Source organism: Delphinus delphis, chromosome 10 (genome assembly GCF_949987515.2).
Source record: "Delphinus delphis chromosome 10, mDelDel1.2, whole genome shotgun sequence".
NCBI lineage: Eukaryota > Metazoa > Chordata > Mammalia > Artiodactyla > Delphinidae > Delphinus > Delphinus delphis.
In genome coordinates, this window is record NC_082692.2 from 44204803 (window position 1) to 44231950 (window position 27148).

Consider the following 27148-nt stretch of genomic DNA (forward strand, 5'->3'; position numbering starts at 1 on the left):
CAGGGGACGTGGGTTACAGCCCTGGTCTGGGAAGATCCCACATGCTGCAGAGCAACACAACTACTGAGCCTGTGCTCTAGAGTCCATGAGCCACAACTACTGAGCCCATGTGCCACAACTACTGAAGCCCACATGCCTAGAGTCTGTGCTCTGCAACAAGAGAAGCAACCGCAATGAGAAGCCCATGTACTGCAACGAAGAGTAGCCCCCACTCGCCACAACTAGAGAAAGCCCTCACACAGCAACAAAGACCCAACTCAGCCAAAAATAAATAAATTAAAAATAAATATTAAAAAAAAAATATATATATATACTCTAAATTCCTACCGCCATTAACAATTTAAATTTCTGTGTTTCCCATATGCTATATGCCAGCATAGCTCCCAGGCAGTACATACACTTCAAGCTGATAAGCACCAGTGCACTTTGCCATAGGCTCTCCCAGTCACAGAGGGTTTTGTAGCATATTAAGCACATGCTACTACAACATATAACAATTATCCCACTCTGGTCTGTCTTTATTTTGTGTTCTGGCTAAAAGTTTTGACCCACAATTACTGACCAAGAAGTGTGCCAGTGAAAATTCTAGACCTGTGTGCCAAGATAAACAAAATAGGATACACTGAATAACAAAGTAGAAGTGTCACAAAGACTCAAGACACCTTGAAAGAAACAACTGAAGAAACAGAGAACAGAGATGTGAAACTAACTGCAACCTAATGGATATCCTTGATGGAAGGACTAACCAATAGCCTGATGAACCACAGAGAGAAGAATGGCTACAAAACATTATTTATTCCACAGAATCCGAGGACAACGGGAGAATGACTGTCAACTTACAGAGGCAGGAAACACATCCCAACAGCACTGACTCAGTTCACACTCTCATATACTTTATGCTAAAAGGGGCACCTTCAAGTTCTATCTAACCTTAAAACAGATAATTACTTTATCATTCAAATTACTCCAAGGAATAGAAAAATATGAAATTTTTTCTTAATTTCAAGATGCTAACACAGTAAAAACAAAACTTGATAAATTCAAGAAAAGAAACAACTACACCAATCTAACACAGGGAGCTAAATAGAAAGATCCTGAATGAAATCTTACCAAAACTAAAGCAGTGAGTGAAAACAATAACATTCCAAGATGAAACAGTTTATTCCAATGATTAAAGGCTGATTCAACAAAAGGGAACCCATCATCATAATTTATTACAGTTATAAGTTAAAGAAAAAATAATGATATCAATAGGCACAACAAAATTGCAAATAAATTCAAGAGCAACTGTTGATGAAAAACTGAGTGAAATGGAAATAGAAGGAAACTTCCTAAATTTTAAAAGGATTACCTATCAGGAATCAACAGCAAACATTATGATAAATGTGAAACAGTAAAGGCATTACCTTAAAGTAAACCCAAGCCAAGGGTACTCACTATCACAATTATTTTAAAAATTTTAGGAGACAATAGCTAATGAAATAGGACAGAAAAAATAAATAGTGTGAGCATTAGTAAAAAAAAAAAAAAAAAGTCAAAGTTATCATTTACGAATGTGTCTGAGTAGCAGAAAAATCTAAGCAATCAATTAAAAAACTGTCAGAAATCATTGAGTTGGGTAAGATAAAGGGATAAAAATAAATATACAAAATTCAATAAGCATTTCACTGAAATATTAACTGGCTTATGTTACAGTTCTGTTTTCCAATAACCAATCTTGTAACTAGCAGGTGCTTATTTGGGAATATCTGATTTTTTCCCTAGATTAGATGGAGACAGTGGCTGCTGGTAAACGGGCTCACTGGTTGCGGGGGTGGGGGGGGAGTCTATGATGGAGTGTTTGCCAATTTCCATGGTGTAAATATTCCCATCGCGGCCATGATGTCTCTGAACGTTGAACACACAATGGGAAAGAGATGCATACAAGTGGCTCCCCTTCTGATAGAAGCCAGCTCCAGACCACCACTGGATGGAGACTAATTCTACCTTTTTTATACTGATACGGATATGTATTTATATATACACACACACAAAGAGTTCCGGTTTTCCTGTGTTCAAGGACATTCTTAATATGCTTAAACAAGAAGATCTGAGAGGACAGTGTCTTGCTGACACAATTTATATTGTTTCCTCTCAGCTTTGGTCATCTTAGGTTTCTACTAATATACTTTTTGGTGGAGGACAAATACCGTATGCTAACACATATATATGGAATTTAAGAAAAAAAAATGTCATGAAGAACCTAGGGGTAAGACAGGAATAAAGACACAGACCTACTAGAGAACGGACTTGAGGATATGGGGAGGGGGAAGGGTGAGCTGTGACAAAGCGAGAGAGAGGCATGGACATATATACACTAACCAAACGTAAGGTAGATAGCTAGTGGGAAGCAGCCGCATAGCACAGGGAGATCAGCTCGCTGCTTTGTGACTGCCTGGAGGGGTAGGATAGGGAGGGTGGGAGGGAGGGAGACACAAGAGGGAAGAGATATGGGAACATATGTATATGTATAACTGATTCACTTTGTTATAAAGCAGAAACTAACACACCATTGTAAAGCAATTACACCACAATAAAGATGTTAAAAAAAAAAAAGGAAATGTGACAAAGGCAATAAACATATCTAGAAAGCCAGACTTTTTTTATCACTGAAAATGTCCAAACTAGAAAAGTGATCTTTTCTTGTTTTTGAACACGTATCTCACTTACTTTAATGTAATCATCAAAAGTATGGGCTACCTCCACAGTAGAGAAACGGTCTCTCACTTCACCGTGTCTTCTGTGCCCTAAAATGTTCCTAAATAACTTCTCATTGCAGTAAAAAAAAAAATCAAATCAAGGGAGGCTAAAATGAGAGGCTCTGCTCTTACACGATGGGAATGGGCTGATTCTCTCACCTGTATGGTTAGAACACCTCCGACAGAACAGAACATCACACTTCTGTGGGCACTGTGAGAGTTACCGAGTTCTATATGTGGCCATTTGAGTTTAAAGGAAAAGCCAAAATTCAAATGCTTGCTTTTAAAAAAAATTATTCCCTTAATCTTATGAGGAAGGAGAAGGGGGACCACAACATTCCACCTCATGCCAAACTTTGATTGAATTGGTTGACATTGTATTTGTATGTACTTTTTTTTATAGGGATTAAGGATAATTCATTTGGGTACCCTTACGGTTGGCTAATTTAAAAAGCTTTCTTAGCATAGTAATGTGAGGCCAACTGGTCACAAAAATATACAGTCAAAGCAGCATTAAGCAGGAAGAGTGTGACTTTCTCATCTAGACCCTGCAGAGACTGTCAAAGCCAGCAGTCATGAGCCAGAGCTCACCCTGCCCTTCTCAGAGAATGAGAAAAGGAGAAAGCACCGACCTTCACAGGATGCCTGATGCTAGGGGTGAGGGAGGGAGGGGGGATACAAAGTCTAGGACAAAGACAAGAAGAGAAAGCACCTGTGCTTAGGATGTAGAGAGACCAAAAAACAATGAGAGTTAAAGGGTAAAAGAGATCCAAAGGTCTGGGCAGCAAGGCCTGGGCTGGCCCTTGACAGAGCCTTGACCCTCTCTCCTCCCACCCCCGGCGTTTTGGAGCATTCAGCTAAAGCCTTATTGGATCTTACTGGGATCCAGTGTGCATCGATGTCAAGGACAGGAGGCAGCAGGGGTGTCCACATTGTGTGCCCTTGGAGAGGAGAAGCGTCTCCCTGGGGATGAGGGGAGGACACTTTGTCTGAAGAAACCACAAGATCAACCCCCTACAGGCTCCATCCTGCACCCACAGCCCTCATCCCCCACCAAGAGAAGACAGAAATGAGCTCTGGTGGGTAGAATGAAGCACTCATATTGATTTACAGGTAAGAATTAACCTTCTTTGGGACTTCCCTGGTGGTCCAGTGGTAAAGAATCTGCCTTCTAATGCAGGGGACGGGGGTTCAATCCCTGGTCAGGGAACTAAGATCTCACATACCACGGGGCAACTAAGCCCGCACGCCACAACTACTGAGCTCACGCACCTCAACCAGAGAGCCTGTGTGCAGCAAACTACAGAGCCCAAACTCTCAGGAACCTGCACGCCACAACTACAGAGCCCACACACCCTGGAGCCCAAGCACCACTAGAGAAGAGAAAACCCACAGGCCACAACTAGAGAGAAGCCTGCACGCTGAAACGAAAAATCCCACATGCCTCAACGAATATCCTGTGCAACCAAAAGACCTGATGCAACCAAAAATAAATAAATAAATACATAAATACATAAATAAATAAATAAATAAAATATTTTAAAAGAATTAATCTTCTTCTATCGCAGTGGATAAAGTGAAAAAGAAAAACACCTGTGAAGCCAAGTTATCAAATCAGCAAATTCATACTGTCACCATCAAATAATTTTCCTTCATTTTGGAGTGATGCTAAACTCTTTATAAAGATTAATTTTGACCACTTATACAATTCAATAATAAGCATAGACACATGTGCAAATCTCTTCCAAAACTGTCCCTACACGATTCAGCATGACTAATCATAATTTAGTACATCTATAAGAAAAACTGGCACGTAAAATATCTACCTAGAGAGTAAGAATAAAGAACACACGAATACACTGGGATGTACTCTGGGCAGGTAGCATTAGTGGAGCCGTAAGATAAGGATAACAGTGTTCTGATGGTCTGGAATAATTTCTGTGCCTAAAGTGGGTCCAAGGAATTTGAAATTCCTCCCTTTGTCATCCAAACAGCACTTGCCAATTAAAAATTTTCCAGGACTTCCCTGGTGGTGCAGTGGTTAAGAATCTCCCTACCAATGCAGGGGACACGGGTTCGAGCCCTGGTCCAGGAAGATCCCACATGCCGCGGAACAACTAAGCCCGTGCGCCACAGCTAATGAGCCTGCGCTCTAGAGCCCGTGAGCCACAACTACTGAACCCACGTGCCACAACTACTGAAGCCCGCACACCTAGAGCCCATGTTCCGCAACGAGAAGCCACTGCAATGAAAAGCCCGCGCACCGCAAGGAAGAATAGCCCTCGCCCGCGCACCGCAAGGAAGAATAGCCCTCGCTCGCCGCAACTAGAGAAGTCCTATGCACAGCAACGAAGACCCAGCACAGCCAAAAATAAATAAATAAATTTATAAAAAATAAAATAAGATAAAATTTTTCCAGCAGCTCAAGATGGAACACATTCAAGCAAAACCTAATCCCATGTTCTATTTATGTTTACACTTTGCAGGTGGAAGCAGCATCATGGAAAGAGCTTTGATTTCCCGCAAACCCCTCAATTTAATCCTCCACTCTCAGGTCAGCCCATCTCCCCAAAGATCTATACTTAGCCCCCGTATTACTCCCTTTGTGTCCCTTACCTCTCCTATCATCATTCCCTGAAGCAGGAAGGAAAAACACAAATTTCCTGATACAAAAGGTGAATTATTAAAAAGCCGCCAGAGGCTTTTAGATTTTGAAAACTGTCTTTCTGACTTATTCTGATGTACATCTTCTGAGTAAGCAGATTTAAAACGTGTATTGCCAGGAAAGCATCCGCAATGTAAACATATCAAATATAAATTAAATTCCCTCTGAATGAAAACACCATGTTTGCTTTCATACAGTTGCAAGTGAACTATTTTTAAAAATCCTTTTAGTTTCTGGCACATGGTATTGAAGCCCCTTCAGGGTCCATTTATCCATTTGCTATCCATCTTTCTTTGTGTCCACATTTACTTGGGTTTCATTTATTCAATAATTCAACTAAGATATTTGAGGCCTCCTATGTGCAGCACTGTAAGCCCTGGAAACAAAAGTGAAGAGACACAGAACGCAGCCCAGGAGTGGCCAGTCCAGAGGGGAATGGAGACGTAAAGCAAGGGATGCAATGAAGGTAACATGAAGCGTGCTCAGGAGACACTGCACAGCAATTGAGGAGATGGTCAGTTCATGCGGGAGGGAAGCACTGGGTGAGAAGCCAGGGTCACAGCTTCAAAAACGAGTCAAGGGCAAGGAAAGGCCTGCTGGCCAGAGAAAGGGTGAAAATAATTGATGAGATAGGAGGCTAGAGTTGAGATCAGAAACTTGACAAGGTGTTATTCCATCTTTTCCTTTACTTACTCCAAGGTAGCTACGTGGTGACCCTGATGGGTTTTTTAAAGAAGGCTGGGGACCCCCTAACGTTCCTGAGTGGAAAACTTATTAACTGAGTCCATGGGAAGATGCACTCTCCCCAACCTGGTACACTTATGCCTCACCTCAGACTTTTGGAGAACCTAAAAGAGAAGACAGAGGGGACACAGAAAATGAAGTACTAGGACCCAAGAATTTGTCATGACCACATTCATGATTCTGCTATTAAAATGCAAGCATTTCTCAACCAACAAGGACTTTATTTCCAAAATACACAAAAAGTTTATACAACTCAATAACAAAAAGACAAACGGCCCAATCAAAAACTGAGCAGAAGATCTAAATAGACATTTCTCCAAAGAAGACATACAGATGGCCAACAGGCACATGAAAAGATGCTCAACATCGCTAATTACTAGAGAAATGCAAATCAAAACTACAACGAGGTATACACCTCACACCAGTCAGAATGGCCATCATCACAAAGTCTACAAATAAGGACTTCCCTGGTGGTCCAGTGGTAATGAATCTGCCTTCCAACGCAGGGGACGCAGGTTCGATGTGTGCTTGGGAACTAAGATCCCATATGCTGCGGGACAACTAAGCCCGCGTGCCACAACTATTGACGTGAGTCTCAGTGAGAGAGCCCGTGTGCCGCAAACTACAGAGCCCACACACTCTGGAGCCTACACACCACAACTACAGAGCCCACACGCTCTGGAGCCCGCGAGCCACAACTACAGAGACCATGCGCCCTGGAGCCCACATGCCACAACCAGAGAAAGAAAACCCGCACGCCACAACTAGAGAGAAGCCTGAGGGCCACAATTAGAGAGAAGCCCGAGCGTCACACGGAAGATCCCACATGCCTCAACAAAGATCCCATGTGCTGCAACTAAGACCCGACGCAGCCAAAAAGAATAAAGAAAATAAATAATAATTTTTTTAAAAAGTCTACAAATAATAAATGCTGGAGAGGGTGTAGAGAAAAGGGATCCCTCCTACACTGCTGGTGGGAATGTAAATTGGTGCAGCCACTATGGAGAACAGTACAGTTTAAAAAACTAAATATAGAGCTACCATATGATCCAGAAATCCCACTCCTGGGCATATATCCAGACAAAACTATAATTCAAAAAGATATATGCAATCTTATGTTCATAGCAGCACTATTTACAATAGCCAAGACATGGATACAACCTAAATGTCCATCAACAGATGAATGGGTAAAGAAAATGTGGCATATATATACCATAGAACATTACTCAGCCATAAAACAGAATGAAATAGGGCTTCCCTGGTGGCGCAGTGGTTGGAAGTCCGCCTGCCGAGGCAGGGGACATGGGTTCGTGCCCCAGTCCAGGAGGATCCCACATGCCGTGGAGCGGCTGGGCCCATGAGCCATGGCTGCCGAGCCTGCGCATCCGGAGCCTGTGCTCCGCAACGGGAGAGGCCACAACAGTGAAAGGCCGGCGTACCGCAAAAAAAAAAAAAAAAAAAAAGAAATAATGCCATTTACAGCAATCTGGATGGCCCTAGAGATTATCATACTAAGTGAAGTCAGAAAGAGAAAGACAAATACCATATGATAGCACTCATATGTGGAATCTAAAATATGACACAAATGAACTTACCTACAAAACAGAAACAGACTCACAGACATAGAGAACAGATTTGTGGTTGCCAAGGGTGGGGTGGCAGGGAGGGAAGTACTGGGAGTTTGGGATTAGCAGATGCAAACTATTATATACAGAATGGATAAACAACAAGGTCCTACTGTATAGCACAGGGAACTATATTCAATATCCTGTGATAAACCATAATGAAAAAGAATATATATTAAAATATATATATATATATATATATATATCTGAGTCACTTTGCTCTACACCAGAAACTAACACATTGCAAATCAACTATACTTTAATAAAATAAATTTAAAATTTTTTTAAATGTAAGCATTTGGGTCATATCCCCAAAACTGTACCAGTTAGTAGCAGGAAACCTCAGCAGGGACTGGCATCAGAATAGGACAGAAAAGAGGAGCAGGTAAGAGGGAGAATTACTTAGAGACATGAGTACAATGATCATGGGATTAAAAGGGCACCAAAGACACACTACGGGTTTCACAGCTTGGTTTGGATCAGCTCTGGTACCCACAAAACCTTTTCTCAACTAGCTCAGCTAATGCAGCATCAGACATCATAGATCTCCCATTATATGATACCAAACAAGCACCAATCCCAGAGAATCTTACAAAGGAATGCCACCAAACTTTAAGAAATAAAATGAGATACAATAACAGAAACCAGGAATGGTTAATGTTAAATGTTATTTGAATGGTTCCAGAGCTTAGAAAAAACATGGGAAACCCCAAACGTTTACAAAGCAACTAACAGCATTGAAATGAAAACCTGACACAGACCACCCAAAAAGAGAAAACTTCAGACCAGTCTCATATGCAAATGTTAATGCAAAAATATTAATGAAAATATCAGCTAGTAGAATCAGCAGCCCATGAGACAAGTACACCATGATGAAGGGAGATTTATTACAGTAATTCAAGAAAAATCCAGCATTAGAAAATCCATTATTATATTTCACGGGTCTAAAGAAAAAACCACACACACAATCACGTCCATTGGCACAGAAAAAGCATTGGGGAAAAAATATCAGGAAACAATCTTGATAAAAACATTCAATAAAACAGGAACAGATGAGTCATCAGACTGGGTGCTTTCGGGAAAGCAGAAAGTATTTCAAAACAGGGGATTTAATAAAGGGAATTGGTGAAACAGGTGCTAGAGGACTGGAACGGTAGAATGTTAACCTAGCGACAACAACTGCAGGAAGCCACTACACCCATTGAGCTGGAGGGAGGGGAAGCAATCAGGTTACAAGAATGTCGGGGCTCAGAGGAGAGGCCCCACAAAGCTGGAGCTCGGACCTGTGAGAAGAGCCCACTGCTCAGGTGCCGTCAGCCCCTCAGGGGCTCAGGGGAGGGCTCACACCTCCAGGGAGGGACACAGCCTGGCTGCTGTACCTATGCGCAGAGGTGAGGCTGGTTCTCAAAGTCTAGAGAAAAAGCTGGAGGCTGTGCTGAGAGCCTCTACTGGGCACCTCTGCCAGGAGCAGAGGAGACAGGAAGTGTTCCTCCCTCCTAATGACAGATCCCATCGGGAAGCAGCTATCACAGGCATCTGGAAAATGTGGTCTACAGAGCCCCAGCTCCACACGGGAGTACAGTATACAAGGGCGAGGTGAAGCCAGGAGGCCAAGGGTAAACCAGCACAGAGGGATACTTCTGAAGCATGATAAAATGTATTTATCTCAACCCAAAAGCTTCATAGGGAAACCCCAGGAACATTCTTATAAAGTCAGGAACAGGAAAAGGTTACCTACTCTTATTACTATTACTTAACATTTTGTGGGATGTCCTAGCCAATGCAAACATACAAGTGAAATGAATAAGAAATGTGAAAGTTGGAAAGGAGGGTGTACAATAATCTCTAGTCTCAGACGATGTGTTTTATACCTGGAAAACCCAAAGGGACACCACGGAGAAGTACTACAAACCATGAAATAATGAAGTACGTTAGAAGATTACAAGATTAAGATAATGAAACCAACTGTTTGTACAGAACTACAAATAGAAGATATAATGGAAAAGAAAGACTCACTTTTAACCACAACCAAAAAGATAAAATACTAGAAATAATCTTAACCAAAAATGTGAAAGAACTACATGAAAAACACTCCTCCACAAAAGAAGAATTGAACTAATAGAAAAGGATACCAGTTTTTAGACAGGAAAACTCAAAATGATAAAGATTCCATTCTCCTTTAGCAAAATTCCCATTTAATGTGGTCTCAAATAAAAATACTGTCTTTTTCCTTAGAATTAGACAACCTGCAAGAAAGAAATCATTCAAAAGAATAGCAAAGCAAAAGTGTATTTTAATAAGAGAGGACTACAACATGTTATGAAGCCTCAATAATTAAAACAGACCATTATGGAGGGCCATATGGTAACATTTATCAAAAGGGAAATATATTAACTTTTGACCCCATAATTCTCCTTCTGAGAGTTCATCCTACAGATAATATTTGCACACATGTGAAATGACTAAGGTTTTACATTTAAGCATTGTTTATAACAACGAAAGATTAGAAAATTCGCAAGTGTCAGTAACAGGAGGATGGTTAATTGCCTTATATGCTTGCATCTAATGGAATACTATGTTGCCATAAAAAGAAATAGAATACTCCTAATGGAAAGTTCAGCTAGGTGCATTGAGTAAAACAAGATGCAAATAGCATACACAGTTACTATTCATATAAGAGAAAAATAAAATGAATTTCTACTTCCTCATATATAGAAAAATAAATAATGAGAAGATTCACAAGAAACTAAGAAGAGTGGTTATCTAAATTTCCTAAAAAGTGAGGAACAAGAATGGGATAAAGAATTCTCACTGATATATTTTTATATGTTCTAATTTTTGACTATTGAATATTTGAATACCTATGCAAAAGTTAAAATAATATTAAAATAAACAGTAACAGCAAATGCTACCAAACTAAATCTTTAATCCCACAGGGAAGAGACACCAGCACACAAAAAGTTTTTCCTGTTAACCTTTCTCCACTCCCCCAATCCCATTATGAAAATCTTACATGTAGAGTCAGAAAAAACACACACACAATAATCCCAGTTTACACCCTGACTCTGCACCCAAGACACAGAAACTTGGGGAAATACAGGTACAGCCAAAGAAGAGAAGAAAGGAAGCATTCACACTAACTTCAATGAATGACAAATTTCTCATCGGCTTACACATCACTGTGAGATTAAAAAAAAAAAAGAAGAAGAAAAAGAGAGCTCTTCAAAGGTAGGGGCAGGTCTTATTCAACTTGATTTTATTCCAAGGTTTCTGATGGAAGGCCTCTCTCAGTCAGCTGGGTTCACTCTTCTGGTTAGACTGAGCCCTTCAGAGCCAATGGTCCAGAGTAAGCTGTCCTCTAGGCTCTGGTGGTTCCCAGATGGATAAGGAAAACAGGTAAGGAAAGTGGTGATGGTTTGCAGAGCCTCTGGCCTCCCCTTGTGGGTGCCAGTACCCAACCCAGGGCATATGCCACAGCCTGGCTTACAGGGCCCTGACCTTGGGATCTACTAAATTAGTTGTAGCAAAGGTATTGGCGAGATTCCAGCTGTTAGAAGGGTTTAAACCAAGAGTTAATAACATCCAAGAGGGGGCAGCTTAAAGGAAACCCGGACACATCTTCCTTACCTTTTACAGGCAGCCCCTCCTCTGTACAAAATGTGTTTGTGAAAGCACAGAAGAAATGAAATGTGAGGAAGTCACGTAAGAGATATTTAGGTTGGAGGCCCAGAAACTAAAACATAAGATAAAAAATCCTTAGTAATAGCTCCCCCTTTACACACAACCTTCAAGGACAGAGTTCCAGAATTCCAGACAGGTCCCTTGCTTTGGCTTTTTTTTCCTATGTAATAAAAGACTGTAGATGGCCTTCAATTCCATGAGCAGACATTTGAGGCTAAGAATTGACTCTCTTGCCTCACCTGATGATTTTGTACATCTCTGTCCGAAGTGCATCAGCTGTATGAGATTTAATATCCCAACACCAGCATCAGCAGTCATTTTTCCAATGTTCATTTATGTAAAAAAAAAAAAGATGCAAAAAAGTGTTCAAATTATTGACAAATGCTGCTGAACAAAGGCAGTAATTTTACTGAAATGGGTCACAGGCAAGGCAGCTCTCAAAATATTCCTTTGTCATGACTGAGTAACATAATCCAAAATCCTGGCATAAAAACCTGTGTAGAGAGGGCATTAATATACCGCATGAAAGGGAAGGTAATACACTCAGTCAGAAATTTGAACAGACAAGCAACCCCGTGTATTGTTAAATCCAAATTTCAGACACTTCCTGGGGCCTCCCTGTCAGTCTTTTATAACGTGGAATGAATTAGGTTGACGTGATTATCCTCTAATTATGTCTAGCTGCATTGTTCAGTACGGAAATGGCATTCTGACTGGAGTTGAAGGTAGAAGTCTGGGGAGGAAAGGGTGTTGCAGGAGATCGGGGCACTTGGGATAGGGCAAGCCTATTAGATGCGGAGGAAAGTGCTCTGGGAAACCAAAAAACAGCCTGAGAGCAGTGGTACCCAGAGGAGAAGGAGGATGAGAAAGAGGAGGGAAAACAGCAGAACCAAATTTCAAACACTTTGTGTTTTCTCACATGTGCCCTAGTGACTCCAACTATTTTACCCACTTAATCCCATTCATCGTTTCATCAAACATTTACCGAACATCAAATATTCAACACACAGTGAGTAAGGACCCATCACACGCCAAATGCCACACAAGGCTATGGAGAAACAAGATGAAAAGCACACAGTACCTGCTTTGAGAAGACAGATGTGTCAGTCCCCACACCTGGGGTCCTCATCTGGTCCTGGAGGGAGATGTTCAGGAGGATTAAAGGAGGATTGTGAGATAAACGGAGGAAAGAGGCAATGTTTAATCCTCCTTTTGAAGTAGGAGTAGGAATTGCCACACACACACCAAAAAAAGAGTAGAATTCCAGCACTGGCAACAGTATGAAAACACAGGACAGTGAACATGAGGCAGCTGAGCCTTGTCTGAGTTTAGGGTATGCATCCGTTGGAGGTGGTTGGAGCTGAGGCTGCAAAAAAATTACTAATCTCGCAGGCAGACAGTGTGGGAAGTCAGATCTGACTACAGGTAACGAATTCTGCCAACAGTATAGCAAGAGGCGGACTGGAACCAGAGGCAAGGAGACCAGATAACAGACTATCGTAAGAGCCGGTTCCTTCCCTGTCCCCAGCTTTATGTTTGTCACCACGACATTGTATTTCATCAGATGCCCCTCCCCTCTCCAGCTACTGCCCTTATCAGGTGACTACACAATTCATCTTCCAAACAGGTACATTCTTAAGAGTGAGTGGAAGTACCAAAACAATAGGCATAAACTCAAATTCTTTCTGGCAAAGAGGGTGATAAAATCTTTCCATCACTGGGGCAGGGGGACATGTTAGCACAACACAGATTTTGATCTGAGAAAAATGGCAACTCTTGCTTTTCCATTTAGCTTCTGTTTTTTAAATTACTGTTTGGTATGCTCTGAGTTTATAAATTCTAGCATGTGGGCTGTCAACGGTTCAGCTCAAGAGGGGAACAGTTTACTAATTTGCTGATATTCAACCCACCAGTGCATTCCACTGGGGCATGTAAACAACCTCCATTATCAAAATGGAAATAGCATCCATTCTGTGACCACCCTAGGTTGGCTGCCCTCCGGGCTGGCCTTCCATCTGTCAGTTAACGTGTACTCAGGAAATATAAATTCATTTGAACAATAATCTTAAAAAACGTGATCAGGAAACTATATTTTCTTAAATATATATATATATAACATTTCCAAAGTCAAATACTGATATCCAGTAAAAAAAAGTTTCCTACCATTTCTTTGAACAATATAGAGAACAAAGAATTACCAAACAGATTTAAGATGAATTTTTTTTTAGTTGTCTGGATTATTCTTGTACACTCTCCCTATCAGTTGGCAGCATCTCTCTGTTTTCCTAAGCTACACACACTACTTCAGCTTTAATTAAAAGGCCCGTTGCCATAGTTTCTCAGAGAAAAGCTCAAGGCATGCTTGAGTCCATTATTTTCTTGAGGTTTCTAGAGAAATTGTAACATAGCAGTAGCCAGCCAAAATTTCCCAATTTTACCTCCCACCCAGTACAGCAGATGACTCAGACATATAGCTAGGTATTCCGAATATTTTTAAGAGAGTCTAAACAACTAGGAATGTTACTTAAAATTCAGCCTTTGCTTTCTTCTGTTCTGCCACGTCGGTAATGTAACCAGCAGACCCAGAATGAGGGGGAATTCAGCCTAACAAATACACTGACTGCATCTGTGGAAACACCAGCACATTTTCTTTCTAACAATAATGGAGAAAATGCACTGTATTTGCATGTTGTTATAATCTTATTGCTCTGTATCTTATAACTCAGAAATGTAAATTCCAATATGTTGGAAAAAAGCTCTCAGAAAATAGATTAAATAATGGAAATTCATTTCTTTGAGGATTTCAAAAATTAACAAGTGGAGCTCAGAGAACCTTACTTCTTTAAGTTAAAACTTGCTTCCGGGACTTCCCTGGTGGCACAGTGGTTAAGAATCCACGTTCCAATGCAGGGGACACGGGTTCGAGCCCTGGTCCAGGAAGATCCCACATGCCACAGAACAACTAAGCCCGTGAGCCACAACTACTGAGCCCGCGCTCTAGAGCCCGTGAGCCGCAACTACTGAGCCCGTGTACTGCAACTACCGAAGCCCGCGCACGTACAGCCCATGCTCCACAACAAGAGAAGCCACCGCAATGAGAAGCCCACATGCAGCAATGAAGACCCAAGGCAGCCAAAATTTAATTAATTAATTTAATTTTAATTAATAAAAAAAGAAAACTTGCTTCTATCTGAGTCCCCACCCTGCTTTCAGATGGCAATTACCACTATCTCTAAGTCCTGAAGAGCAAGCTCAAAGGTTATTCTCAGTTTTCAAGGTTAAAGGCTGTAAGTTAACACTGATCCCTATGAACCTTAGGAAGGGCAAATGCCAGTTCAGCTCATTGTAATTCAGCCCCACTTTCCTGTTTCTCGGTAGCTATGAGCATGGGCTCTGCAGGTAAAAGAGCCAAGGCTGGGATTTCAGCTTTGGGAGTCACTGGGCAAGGGCTGATTAAATGAGATAGAACATCTATAAAGACAGGCACACTCCCAGAAAATGGCAGCTATTATCATTCCCCATAACTAGGTCATCTCCAGCACAGGATGTAGAGCAGGGTGAGATCTCACTATTTTCAGAAGAGCCTAAAAGCATCCTGCTCCCCTTGACTATCATTTTACAAACTAATATAGGAGTGGGATAGGGAGGGTGGGAGGGAGGGAGACGCAAGAGGGAAGAGATATGGGAACATATGTATATGTATAACTGATTCACTTTGTTATAAAGCAGAAACTAACACACCATTGTAGAGCAATTATACTCCAATAAAGATGTTAAAAAAAAACTAATATAAACTACTCAATTACTGATCTTTCCAACCTAAATGTCACACAAATCATTTGACTTTCTCTTTCTGTATCACCAAACTTCCTTTTATTCTCTCTTCTATATACAATGAGGAGATTCTAAAAAGTATTTGAGAGATAGAAGGGCCATTTTCCCAACCAGGAGCACAGGGAAATTAAATATGTCCTGTGGTATTAGATGATAGGTATTTACTATCATCTAATGCAGTGAATAAACGCATGGTGAATGAAGGTGCCATTCTGTCATAGCTATTATGCTATGCATCCCTTTATCTTTCCATTTGAGTGGCTTAGGTATTTTAAAAATCACATATATTACTGTCACTGATTCTCACAGGTCCTGTTAAAAGACAGAGGGACTTCCCTGGTGGTCCAGTGGTTAAGACTCCACGCTTCCAATGCAGGGGGTACGGATTTGATCCCTGGTTGGGGAACTAAGATCCCACATGCTACATGGCCCAAAATAAATAAACAAATAAAATTGTAAAAAAAAAAAAAAAAAAGAACAGGCATTGCTATTTCTAGTTTACCCAAAGAGAAAGGGAATCTCAGCAATAATAAGTGACTTACCCTCAAGGTGAGCTAAGGAACAGGCTTGACCGCAGGTCTTCAATGCCTAAGTCAGGACCCTCCCTACCACCTCTCTGTATGGTCAGGACCCTCCCCACTACACCTCTCATGCGGCCCTATCACTGCAGCATGATGGGGGGGGGGCTGAGAAACATCTCCCCAGGGAGCTTCTGTAGCCCCATATATTCCTGAACACACACTTCTTCAGTTCAAACAAACAAACTTGGAGCAATCGCATCAGCCTGAAGGGTACCTCCTACCTCCTGGCTGCAGGAAAAAGATCTGAGCTGGCATTTCAAGTTGTAGACTGGGGACAACTTTGTGAATTACTATTTCTCCAAGTATCACGGGTAATTTACAGGAGTTTTTCTACCACATCTCACACCTGAGCTCAATCCGCCCTGCCAAGGCACTGCCCAGAGCGACCCTAACTAGGCAGGATATCTAGTCAGTTCACTGCAGGAGTTCTTAACTGGGGTCTACCTCTGCCCCAGGATCCACAGATGAGCATGAAGAGGGCCCCTGAAGGCACCTGAAAGTATGTGAGAAAGTATACGTCTATGTAGCTCTAATTTTTCTGGAGATGTGGACCAGAGCTTTCATGAGATTCTCAGAATGTCCACCAACAGTTAAGATCCTGTAGAAGGACTTCAGAACGGTAGAAATTAATTAGACCTCATTATTATTATTTTATTTTTAAAAATTTTAAGTTTCTATTTGTGACTACTCACTTAAAAAAAAAAAAGTTGGACCATCTCACCAAATCTTCCCAAATATATCTGTAATTCCTTCAGGACGCCCTACAGCAGCTTTCAAAACAAGAGAGTTACAATCTGGATCTGCTGGAAATGCTCGCAGAGGCCTGCTGCCTCCTCGCTGCAGCCACTACAGGCTGGGTCAGGTCAGGGATTTGATTCTCCAGAGCTGGTCAGTTAGTTATTGAAACCTAACAGTCTATTGCTAAATTACTTCTTTTTTTATATAAATTTATTTTATTTATTTATTTTTGGCTGCACTGGGTCTTCCTCGCTGCGCATGGGCTTTCTCTAGTTGCGGCGAGTGAGGGCTGCTCTTCGTTGCCGTGCGTGGGCTTCTCATTGCAGTGGTTTCTCTTGTTGCAGAGCACAGGCACCAGGCACACAGGCTTCAGTAGTTGTGGCACGTGGGCTCAAGAGCACAGGCTCAGTAGTTGCGGTGCATGGACTTAGTTGCTCCGTGGCATGTGGGATCTTCCCGGACCAGGGCTTGAACCCGTGTCCCCTGCATTGGCAGGTGGATTCTTAACCACTGAGCCACCAGGGAAGCCCCTGATAAATTACTTCTTAATGTGAGAGTTCTATTCTCTTTGTAAATAAAATCTGCAGGTATTGCAATCTATTTGGTTTTCAAGAATTAGTGGAAAATCCAGAAAATCTGGAGAATGACAAGACTGAACAAAAAGAAATTTTTTTCAAATGACAATGTATTGAAGTTAGATTCCTAAAAATTCTGCATAATAATGAAATAGGGGGACTCTTCAGTACTGCGTGAGTTATATGTAGCAATACACATTTCTGCCAACCTCATCTTAACTAGATGGCAAAATGCTATGAGATTTTCCAAAAACTAAATAATAAAAGAAGGAAAGCAATGGGCTTAAGGTGGAGGGTGGATAGACCAATTAAAAACGGACTGGTTCTGGGACTTCCCTGGTGGTCCAGTGGGTAAGACTCCGCACTCCCAATGCAGGGGGCCCAGGTTCGTTCCCTGGTCGGGGAACTACATCCCACATGCCGCAACTATGAGCCGGCATGCCTCAACTATGAGCCCACATGCCACAACTAAAAAAGATTCCACATGCCTCAACAAAGATCCCGTGTGCCATAACACCCAGTGCAGCCAAAAATAAATAAATAAATAAATAAATAAATCTTTTTAAACAGACTGGCTCTGGTTACAATAAATTAGAACAAGCACATGCCTCCCACTGAGCATGGCTGTACACCTGGACAGAATGCACTGAGTAGCTTCTGAGGATCCTGAAAAGCAAAGAGTAGCGAGAGGCTTAAAGTAAAAAGGCCAGAATTCGAAGTACCACCAAACCAGTGATGAGTTTGCCATGTTTGCTCTCCAGTATCCCCCAGACTGAATGCAAGCAAGCAGCTCAGCCTGAAACCCAGAGCTGGGTACTGAGCTGAGGCAGAGACAGCTCCAGGAAAAGTCCCCTCATTCTGGCTTGAGGAGTGAAGAAGAGAATTCTTAAGACTCAGAGTGCAGAAATCCCCCATCTTTTTCTTCTCTGAGTTCTCTTAAGCCTCAGCTTTCAAGCAATCCCACGAGCAGTGACATTAGAAATCCCAAAGGAGGAGAAAATAAAACTCTTAGGAAGGAAACCTTCCTTTCTGATCCCAAGAAACTAGGACAAACTCCCATTGTATTCTTTCCCTCTCTTCCTGCCACCTGGTCCTGGACACAAGCACAGTCACAGAAGTGTGCAACGAATAGGGGAGCAAACCCCAACCTTCTGGCTGGATGAACACAAAAGGAACCAACAAAAGTAATACCAACCCTACAGAAATTAAAAGGAGCAAAAGAGAATACTATTAGGCCAACAAATTAGACAATTTAGATAAAATGAACAAATTTCCAGAAAGACACAAATTATCAAACTGACTCAAGAAAAAATAGAAAATCTTAAGAGGTATACATAAAGAATTTGAATACTTAAATTTTAAATTAAAATCATCAATTATGTGAAGAATTGCTCCAGATGACTGGCCAGGAGACTATGCAAGATTTCCTGCAGTGGCGGAAATTTCTTTAAGAAGATTATTTAGTTTGCTAGAACTTTCCATTTTATTTCGTTTCTGTAACGAATGTATTGTCCAAAATGCCCATTTCGTTTTTAAAGATGGAACTCGAAACTCAGTATTTCAATAAAGTAAAAAATAAAATAAAATAAAATAAAAATGGGCAAAGATTTGAACATTTCACTAAGATCTCTGAACTGCTAACAAGCACACGAAAAAAATGCTCAAAATCATTAGTCATTAGGGAAATGCAAATGAAAACTAAAGTGATACCACTTCAGACCCACTAGAAGAGCTATGATCAAAAAGACAATAACAAGTATTGTCAAGGATGTGGAGAAACTGGAACCCTCATACCCTGCTGTTGAGAATGTTACACTGAACAGCCACTTTGGAAAACAGTTTGACAATTTCCTCAAAAAATTAAATACATACTTACCATACAAGCTAGGAATTCTACTCCTAGGTATCTGCCCAAGATAAATAGAAACATATGTCCACACAAAGATTTCAAGCAAATATCCACAGCAGCATTATTTATAATAGCTAAAAATTGGGGGAAAATCCAATGTCCATCAACTGGTGAATGGATAAATGAAGTGTGGTATAGTCATAGAATAAAGTACTATTTAGCAATAAAAATGAACAAACTATTGATACATGCTACAACATGGATGAACCTAGAAAACATTAACATGCGTGAAAGAAGCCAGAGATGCAAAAGACTACCTATTATATGATTCCACTTACATACAATGTCCAGAAAAGGCAAATCCACAGATACCAAAAGCAGATTCATGGTTTTGCAGGTTAGGGGTAGGAACAGGGATCAGTGGAAAACAGGCATGAGAAATCTTTCTGGGGTGATGGAAAATATTCTAAAACTGGAAAGTATAGCCCCCAAAATTGTTGAAATGGTTAGGCTTAAAAATTTCAGGTGGAAGTAATTTTTATACAGATGTAAGTGAAGGTATTAGAAAAGACTGCCCAGGGAAAACGACAGAAAAAGCTTAAAATGAGTGTTTTAGAGATAGTAGACAGCAGCAAACTAAACATAAATCAAAAGATTAGCTACAAAATTGCAAAAGTGGCCACAACACTATTTAACTTCTCCCATCAGCCCTCTATTTCCCCCACTCCCCAAAACAATGTGTGAGCAGAGGCCGTCTATGAGCTGAGAGCCTAGACCTCAAGAGGCCTAGTGCACTTCCAGTCTTGCTGCTATTGGAACCTGAATCTAACTGCATGTGAACCAGCCTGGGTTGGCTTGATGGAAGAGGACAGACCACGTAGAGGCAAACTGTGAGTCAGCCAGAAGCTGACCAACAATGCATGACTGCATTGTTGCATCATCTTCTTAAATTGTGTGATGGCTGCACAACGTTGTAAACACTAAAAATCATTGAATGGTACATTTTTAATGGGTGAACTGTATAGTATGTGAATTATATCTCAATAAAGCTATTTGAAAAATTATGAGCAAGGGAATACGCTGGGAATGTCAACATCTAAGTAGGAAGAGGGTCCAGTGCAGGAACAGAGGGAGCCGTGGCCAGAGAAAAAAGGTTGGGGGTGGGGGAGAGTTTCAAGAAGGGATCAGTGGCCAACAAAGTCCAATGCAAGATAAGTCGATTAAACCTAAGGTGGAAATATGTGATGTAACAATTTAGAACTCAATGTTGAGCTAAGGGTGAGTGGTTTCAAGTCGTAGCAGCAGAAGCCAGATTTTACTAAATTGAGGAGTAAATGAGAGGCGAGGAATAGGAGATGGCAGATTTCAGAGAACTTTTCTTAAGAGAAGAGCTGGTGGTATTGGGAGGTTTACGTTGTTTTCAAAAGGACGCACCTATGATGTTTATGTGTTAGAAACAGGGGCCAGGAGAGAGGGAGCATCAGAAGAGAAAGGAGGGGACGACTCACAGAACAGCTCCCAAGAGACAGGAAGACAAGGAATTCATGGCATAAGCATAAAATACCCATAGGGAGGACAGATGAAGTTTTCCTTGGGCTGGGAGGGAAGATTAAGATGCCACTTAGTTTGTAGGGGCAAGAAGTTGTTCTCTGTGAGTTAGGAGACAAAAGTCACTGGCTGAGGGCGAAGGGCTAGGCTTGAGGATTTGAGGAGGAAATAGACATTCAGATTATTATGGGAGAGGGATTTTCTTCAAGGAAGAAGTTTAAAAGCAGAGACACATTTCAAATACTTTTAAAAACTGTAATATATTACATAGCCTTGTACATAATAAATTGCCTGCAAATTTACTATGCTTTGCATTAGGAGTTGTAATGACCACAGGAGCAGGTTGTCACAAACCCCTGGACATATGGTGTCTGCAGTCAAATATAACGCAGTGATGCTTGAGCACTAGACCTGAAACATGCAATGCGCTGCAAGAGTACAGCTTCGGCGTGACCAGAAAGGCCCCCAGCCAATCATGGTCCCAGGCCACAGCTGTGGCAGCTGAGGCCACAACTCTCCACTCTCCGTAACAGAGAAAAAAGAGTGATCAGGCTGATTGGCCATAGTTACTAGAAAAGAAATCAAAAGTCTTTCCTTCTCTTGAGAGGGCTCACAGCAGGTGCCCTCCTAAGGCATTCAAATAAAATAATGTTCTGTCAAAGCCTTTGTCAGCTGTCAAGTGGTACACAAAAATTATTTTTTATTATAGCTGGCACCTACTTATATTTCCATCTTGATGTGATCTCAAGACCCCTTTCTTCTAATCATATTGGCGTGTTCTGAGCTCTGAAAACAGGTGTGTTTCCTTAATCGTTGCCTATTCTTAAGCGGTTCTGCTGGCCTGGGGGTTTGCTCTGAGCCCCTGTCTGTCTAGCCAGGTACTACTCAGCCTGCATGCTGCAGCAGAAATATCACCCCCTCCTGGAAGGCTTCTCTGATCACCCCAGCCAGAAGCAATCATGTCATCAGAAGTATTCCAACCATTCCTTTTCTATACATAATTTGTTACTTTGTGTTTATGCTAATTATATCTTTATCTTTACCTGCCTTCAGTTCCTAGAAGGAATCACGTTTTACATGATGCCTTTTTTTAGCAGGATGCTTTTTTGCACATAGCAGAAACAGGGCCTGTTTACTCTGAAGGAGATTCAGAGATCATCTTCATGTTACCAGTGAAAACAGAAAGTCTGAATCTCAGAGACCCTAAAATACTAGACCAAGACGGCACAGTTTGTTAGTGGCAGAGCTGGAACCCAAAGCCAGGACTTTGAACTCTTACTCCTGTAATCCTTTCATTAAACCAATACTTGTTATTAGCCTGTTTCTATGTTGTAACTGCAATCTCAAAAAGAGTCATTCCTAACCCTTGAGGTTAGACAAAGATTTCAGACTTCTCCGAAAAAGCTTTTGTTTCCACTTTCATCTAGACTGGATTTAAAAGGTTTGGATGCATGAAAAAAAAAGTGGGTTTTTTTCTTTCTTCTTCTTTTTCTTTTGCTTTTAGCATTCTGCTTTGTTGCCACGTAGCTGAAGTAAGGGTAAATTATATGGTGGTAGTGACTTTGGTGAATGGGGTGAATTTGTCTTTTTCACAAATGTACTGGCTTTACTTGCACAGCTTGGCCTCTGATGCTCCCATCAGATTTGTGATTCATAGTTGGATGTCAGTTCAGTTACTGGAGCAGAAGAAACCAGCAACTATAAAATTTCAGCACTGATATTGGGAGTGACCTGGAAGTCATCGTCAAGGCAGGGACTACACCTCAGACCCATTCTTATTCCTATCCTCTAATATCATACCTCATAAAGGATGAAAAAGTAAATTTTGTTTTTAAAATAATTGTGTGAAACAAAATGAACCCTGTATCATGTGTGGAATTCAACTTAAGACTGATTTAATTAGCATAAACTAACTTAGACCTAGAATTTAACTCTAGGCAAAGAATTTATTTATAAAGATAACCTAATTGTAAAAGAGAACTAAATAATAAACTATCAGTTTCTCTAATCCACTGAGTAACCCTTAATGAAAGATGCAAATTCCACAACAAGCTGTGAACTATGGGTATTCCACTGACCATTTTTCCATGGTTTGGTGCAGGGATTCTCTGGAAACATGATGAGGCCAAGAGGGTCAGTGTGGACCATCCTTTCATCTACGATAACGTGGAAAATTACTGGAAAAACCCAAAGGATTTGCCCATTCAGCTTTGTAAGAAATCGCCACTAAAAATTCACTCCACTTAGCCTCTCTCTTTCATTGAGAATTTTGGGCATATGATTCTTTGAGCTGTGAGTGACACAGTTAAACACTACACAGCAGACAAAATGTAGCTGGGGGTTCCTGTCTTACTGAGTCCTTATCTCGCTTGAGTTAACTAGAGTTAACTCTTTTGGTTCCTTTCCCTTAAACAGGAAGTGAAGATATTTACTCAATCCTGATGGACACAAAACACCCTCCTGCCTCTGCTGATATCAAACAAGGCTGCCCTTATTCCACCGAGCTGATGAATAGGGATCATGTACCACTGTTCATGCTGGGTATTCTCCAAGGGCATTATATGTAATTGTCTTCACTCTACTGAAGGGCTCACAAGGTTCTTTCTTGTAATCTAATGGTACCTCAATTACCCATATCACTTTCCGAGATTTCCTTAAAATCAGGACTGTCACTGTCTGATCTTCACCACAGGCATCTAGGGAAACAGTTAAGCATTGTGTAAAGTCACAGCATCAAACATTATTAAGTCCCCAGGAAAAGTATCCTTCTTAGAGACCCAGAATGAACACTTGGTTTCCAGACTGTGTCCCATCTCCATGTGAAATCACCTCTCATCACTATATATATTGTTTATTACTATATATATGGTACAAGTATTTTATTTTCATATACAAAGCACATATTTCTAGCTATCTAACTGGGCCTTTTATCTGTCAGAGAATTGGAGATTGAGCCCTTGCTGAGTAGATTAATAATTTTACATTCTCATATGCTATTATTAAAACTTAGAGAACTCTTAAGCCAGTAGAGATGAGTTTGCAAGTATATGAAAATAAAAAGGGGCTGTTGGTGGTTATGGTTCCCAAACATCTCATAAATCTCTGAATCATTTATTTCTAGCTTCATGAGGAAGAAACTGAGTTGAAGAAAGGTGTTTATTATCCACTTAGTGAGGGGGGAAAAGCTGCAGCCCCTCACAAGAGATACATGGCTTTTTTTCCTGCTGCAGAACTTCCCCAAAGCACACTGAGTCCTGATGCCAGGGTTTCCCCCGTGGAGAAGTATTTCTCTCCCTACCTGGGAAGAAACATCCTGAAATTTCCTCTCCAGTTGGACTTTCCTGGACGTGTGGAAAGCAGAAGCAATATCCTCCGCCAAGCAAAGCAGCCAAGAGCTAACTGAACTTCCTCATGTGTTCCAGGGCTTTCCCAAAGCTCTTTCACATTTCAAAATAAGTCCTCAGATCCTAAATCCATTTTCCTCATTTGACAGCCACGGCAATACTGAGAGTGAATTATCTACTGACTGAGATTGGGATGAGGAATAGAATACTCGACAGGACTATAACTTGTAGGAAAATCAAAACATTTTCTTTGATACTTATTTTGCAGCAGCTACTGCTACAAAGCAACAAGAATAGCCATTATGTGACACAAGTTCTAATTTTCTAACAACGCTAGAATCCAAAAACTTCATAGGTATTTCTCAAGGAGAAAATCCTGCTGGAAATGGCATTTTGGTAGAAACGGAGAAGGAAAAAAAATCCCCTCTGTTTTCCGTAGAGGAAAATGTCTTATTTGTGGCGAACATGAAACAATGATGAAATATGACATTCTCATGGAACAGTCTCACGATTTTTACTTATAAAATGACATTCTTTGAGTAGTTTAACCCAGGGACTTGGTATGAAAAGGAACATGGGGGGCCTATCAACAAATGAAGCTAATACTGCATTGAACTTTCTGAGAAAAAAAAATCTAACCAAATACATTTTGTTATAATTAGTGATTTACATTTTTTAACACAAACTCCAGGGCAATGTTTTAAAGTCTAGAAAGATAAAATAAGAGTTGGGATTCAGCAAATGCTGAATTCTGAGCAACGTCCTGAGAATGTGCATTTTTCTTTTTGGCCCAATTCTGAGTTGTATTTGCCCAGTTACAAGAACTGGCACTCACAGAGAATTTTTCACTCATTTGATAAATACTTATTAAGAGCCCATTATACACCAGGCAGTGGGGATATAGCCCTAAACAAGAGAGACTTGGTCCATGCCGTCATGATGTTCCCAGCCCGGCAGACAAGGCAAATACGAAGCACACACAGGATGTCAACTTGTACCAGGAATCTTGTGAAATGAGCTATGGCATTAAACAATCACTCCCAGCTTTCCTAACCAAATGCAAGCTCAGGACAAATGCTTAACTGACAGATAACTAGACAAAACGTAGACTTATCTCATTTTTTCTGCCTATGCTTTAATTGAAACACTTGATGACTAATCTAACAACCCATAACAGGATTCTTATTCTGGTTCTATCATTTACACGTACTGGACTGGTGATTTCCTTTTAAAATGAAAATCCTAAATTTTGGTGTTCGCACCCTGGCTGTGATTTATTTTTTGTCACCTCTAAATGGGTTATTCTATTAAATTAATCAAGTATTCAAAAAGTGTTGGTTCATAACAGGCACAGCTTATGCTGTTTCACATAACTTTGAATTAATCTAATAAAGACTTTAAGATTTGTGGACAGATCTTTTATTTTTACACATTTTTAATTCAATTTTACAAAATGTAATGATACCTACCCAGTACTGAATAGCTACTATGAACTAAGTGGGGTTTTGTTAACATGATTACTGGTAAACCTGCCCTCCCCCTACAGCCCTATAAGGTACTATTGGCCCTATTTTATAGTTGAAGGGCTGAGAAGTTGAGAGAGTTTCCCAGCACCACACAGCTAGTTAGTGTAAAGGCAGCAATGGAACCTCTGATTATCTGACTGGTTATTTTATTCTCTTTACAGTCCTAAATTGAGTTAATAGTTCTCACCCACTGGGGTTCCATGTAGAATTATTCATTGTGCCACATTATAACGATGTTATAGTAATGCAGTAAAAGCTATCAAGCAACCAGAGTCCAATCAAACATCTAGGGTGGAATAAAACATTGGATTAACTAGTGAAATGAAATGTAAAATAACTTTTCAGGTAAATGGCAAGTCAATGGAGCGTTTCTAACTATGAAGTCTCTGCTAAAATGAGCAAAGGGCATCAAACATTGCTACCAGCACCCTCCTGGCTGTGTGAAACTCGTGGGAAAAGAGGGACAATCATCTCGCATTAAGTGGAGGGTTGGCCTGGAAATTCATCAAGAAATGCTGGGTCAGGGAGAGCTTGTGTTTCTCATTTTGGTCTATCTCCAGCGGAACTAGTCCTACAACAGTTCCACTGAATTGCTGCAAAGCCAGGTCACCTGTTTATGGAGGGATGGTCCACGTTTTGTTAGTAAAGCCAGATCACTACCACCATCGCTCTGCAAAAATCATCAGACATCCCCAGTAAAACATGGAGCTCTTTCCGGGTGAATAGGAATATAAACTTGAAAGTCTAAAGGAAAATGCACATGGATCAAACTGCTCTGCACCAGCTCCCTAAAAGCTCCCAGCTGAGGTTAGATACCCAAGTGAACAGCCGCCGCCAGCTGCCTGCACCCAGAAAGCTTCGGGCGATTTATAGATTGTCAAGGAAACTGAGATCCATCCCGAGGCTCAGTTCCTAAGGTCTGGCCGCTTTTAAGGGCTGTCTCACCCCTTCCAGCACAGCGGCTCCAGGACACAAGAGATCTGCCAATACCGTTCACTAGGCACTCATGCTGGGGAGTCACTTAAAAGGAAACACGTCCCTTTCGGCTTGGGGGTAGCATGCTCGCCATTCAACGCCCTACTGGCTTCTGAACACCCATATGATTAATATTGGTACCCAGCAAAGAGAACTTCTTCTGACCTTGAGCGTGCGCGCTAAATAAATTACCTCGGAACGAAAGTGGTGTGATCTCAAAACAGCATCTGCGGAAAAAAAAAGAAAAACGAGACGTCAATTAACTCCTTGTTCTTCACCTGCCGAGTCACGGACGACTTACCCGGGGGACGAGGGTCGGGGAGGCGCGTTCCGGACGCCTCTAACGCAGTGGGGACAGCCTGCTGGGAGGGCTGTTTACTAGGCCATCGGTCTCTAGGTGATTTCTCCGCGAGAAGTTTCAGGGAAAGTTCTGGGGGAGTTGGGGAGCCCCGAACTCTCCATGCTCCACGGTCCAGCGCCGGCCGGAGGGTGGGGGTGGACGAGGCTGCCGCAGCCCGGCCTGCGCTCCAGCCATCCCCAGGGCTTAAGCACACTGACACCAAGCATCTGGTGCGTTCCCCCCACCTCCCGGCGATCTGCTTCCCGCGGTCACCCCAATCCGGCCGACCCGAAGAGGGGGACAGGGACGCTAAACACGGAAACGCACTGGGCTAGGGGAGCGGGCGTGGATAGGGTAGAGGGAGCAGCGCGGAAGCCAGAGAGCG

General features: G+C 41.4%; 1 protein-coding gene across 1 annotated transcript in view; it reads right to left on the reverse strand.

Annotated features, from left to right (window-relative positions):
• DST (dystonin) overlaps nt 1-27148 on the reverse strand; it is a 494547-nt gene that overhangs the window by 467033 nt on the left and 366 nt on the right. Inside the window, exon 2 of the mRNA XM_060021645.1 lies at nt 26616-26650. Within this exon, the coding sequence (XP_059877628.1) occupies nt 26616-26650 (35 nt within the window). The remainder of the gene's footprint in view (nt 1-26615; nt 26651-27148) is intronic.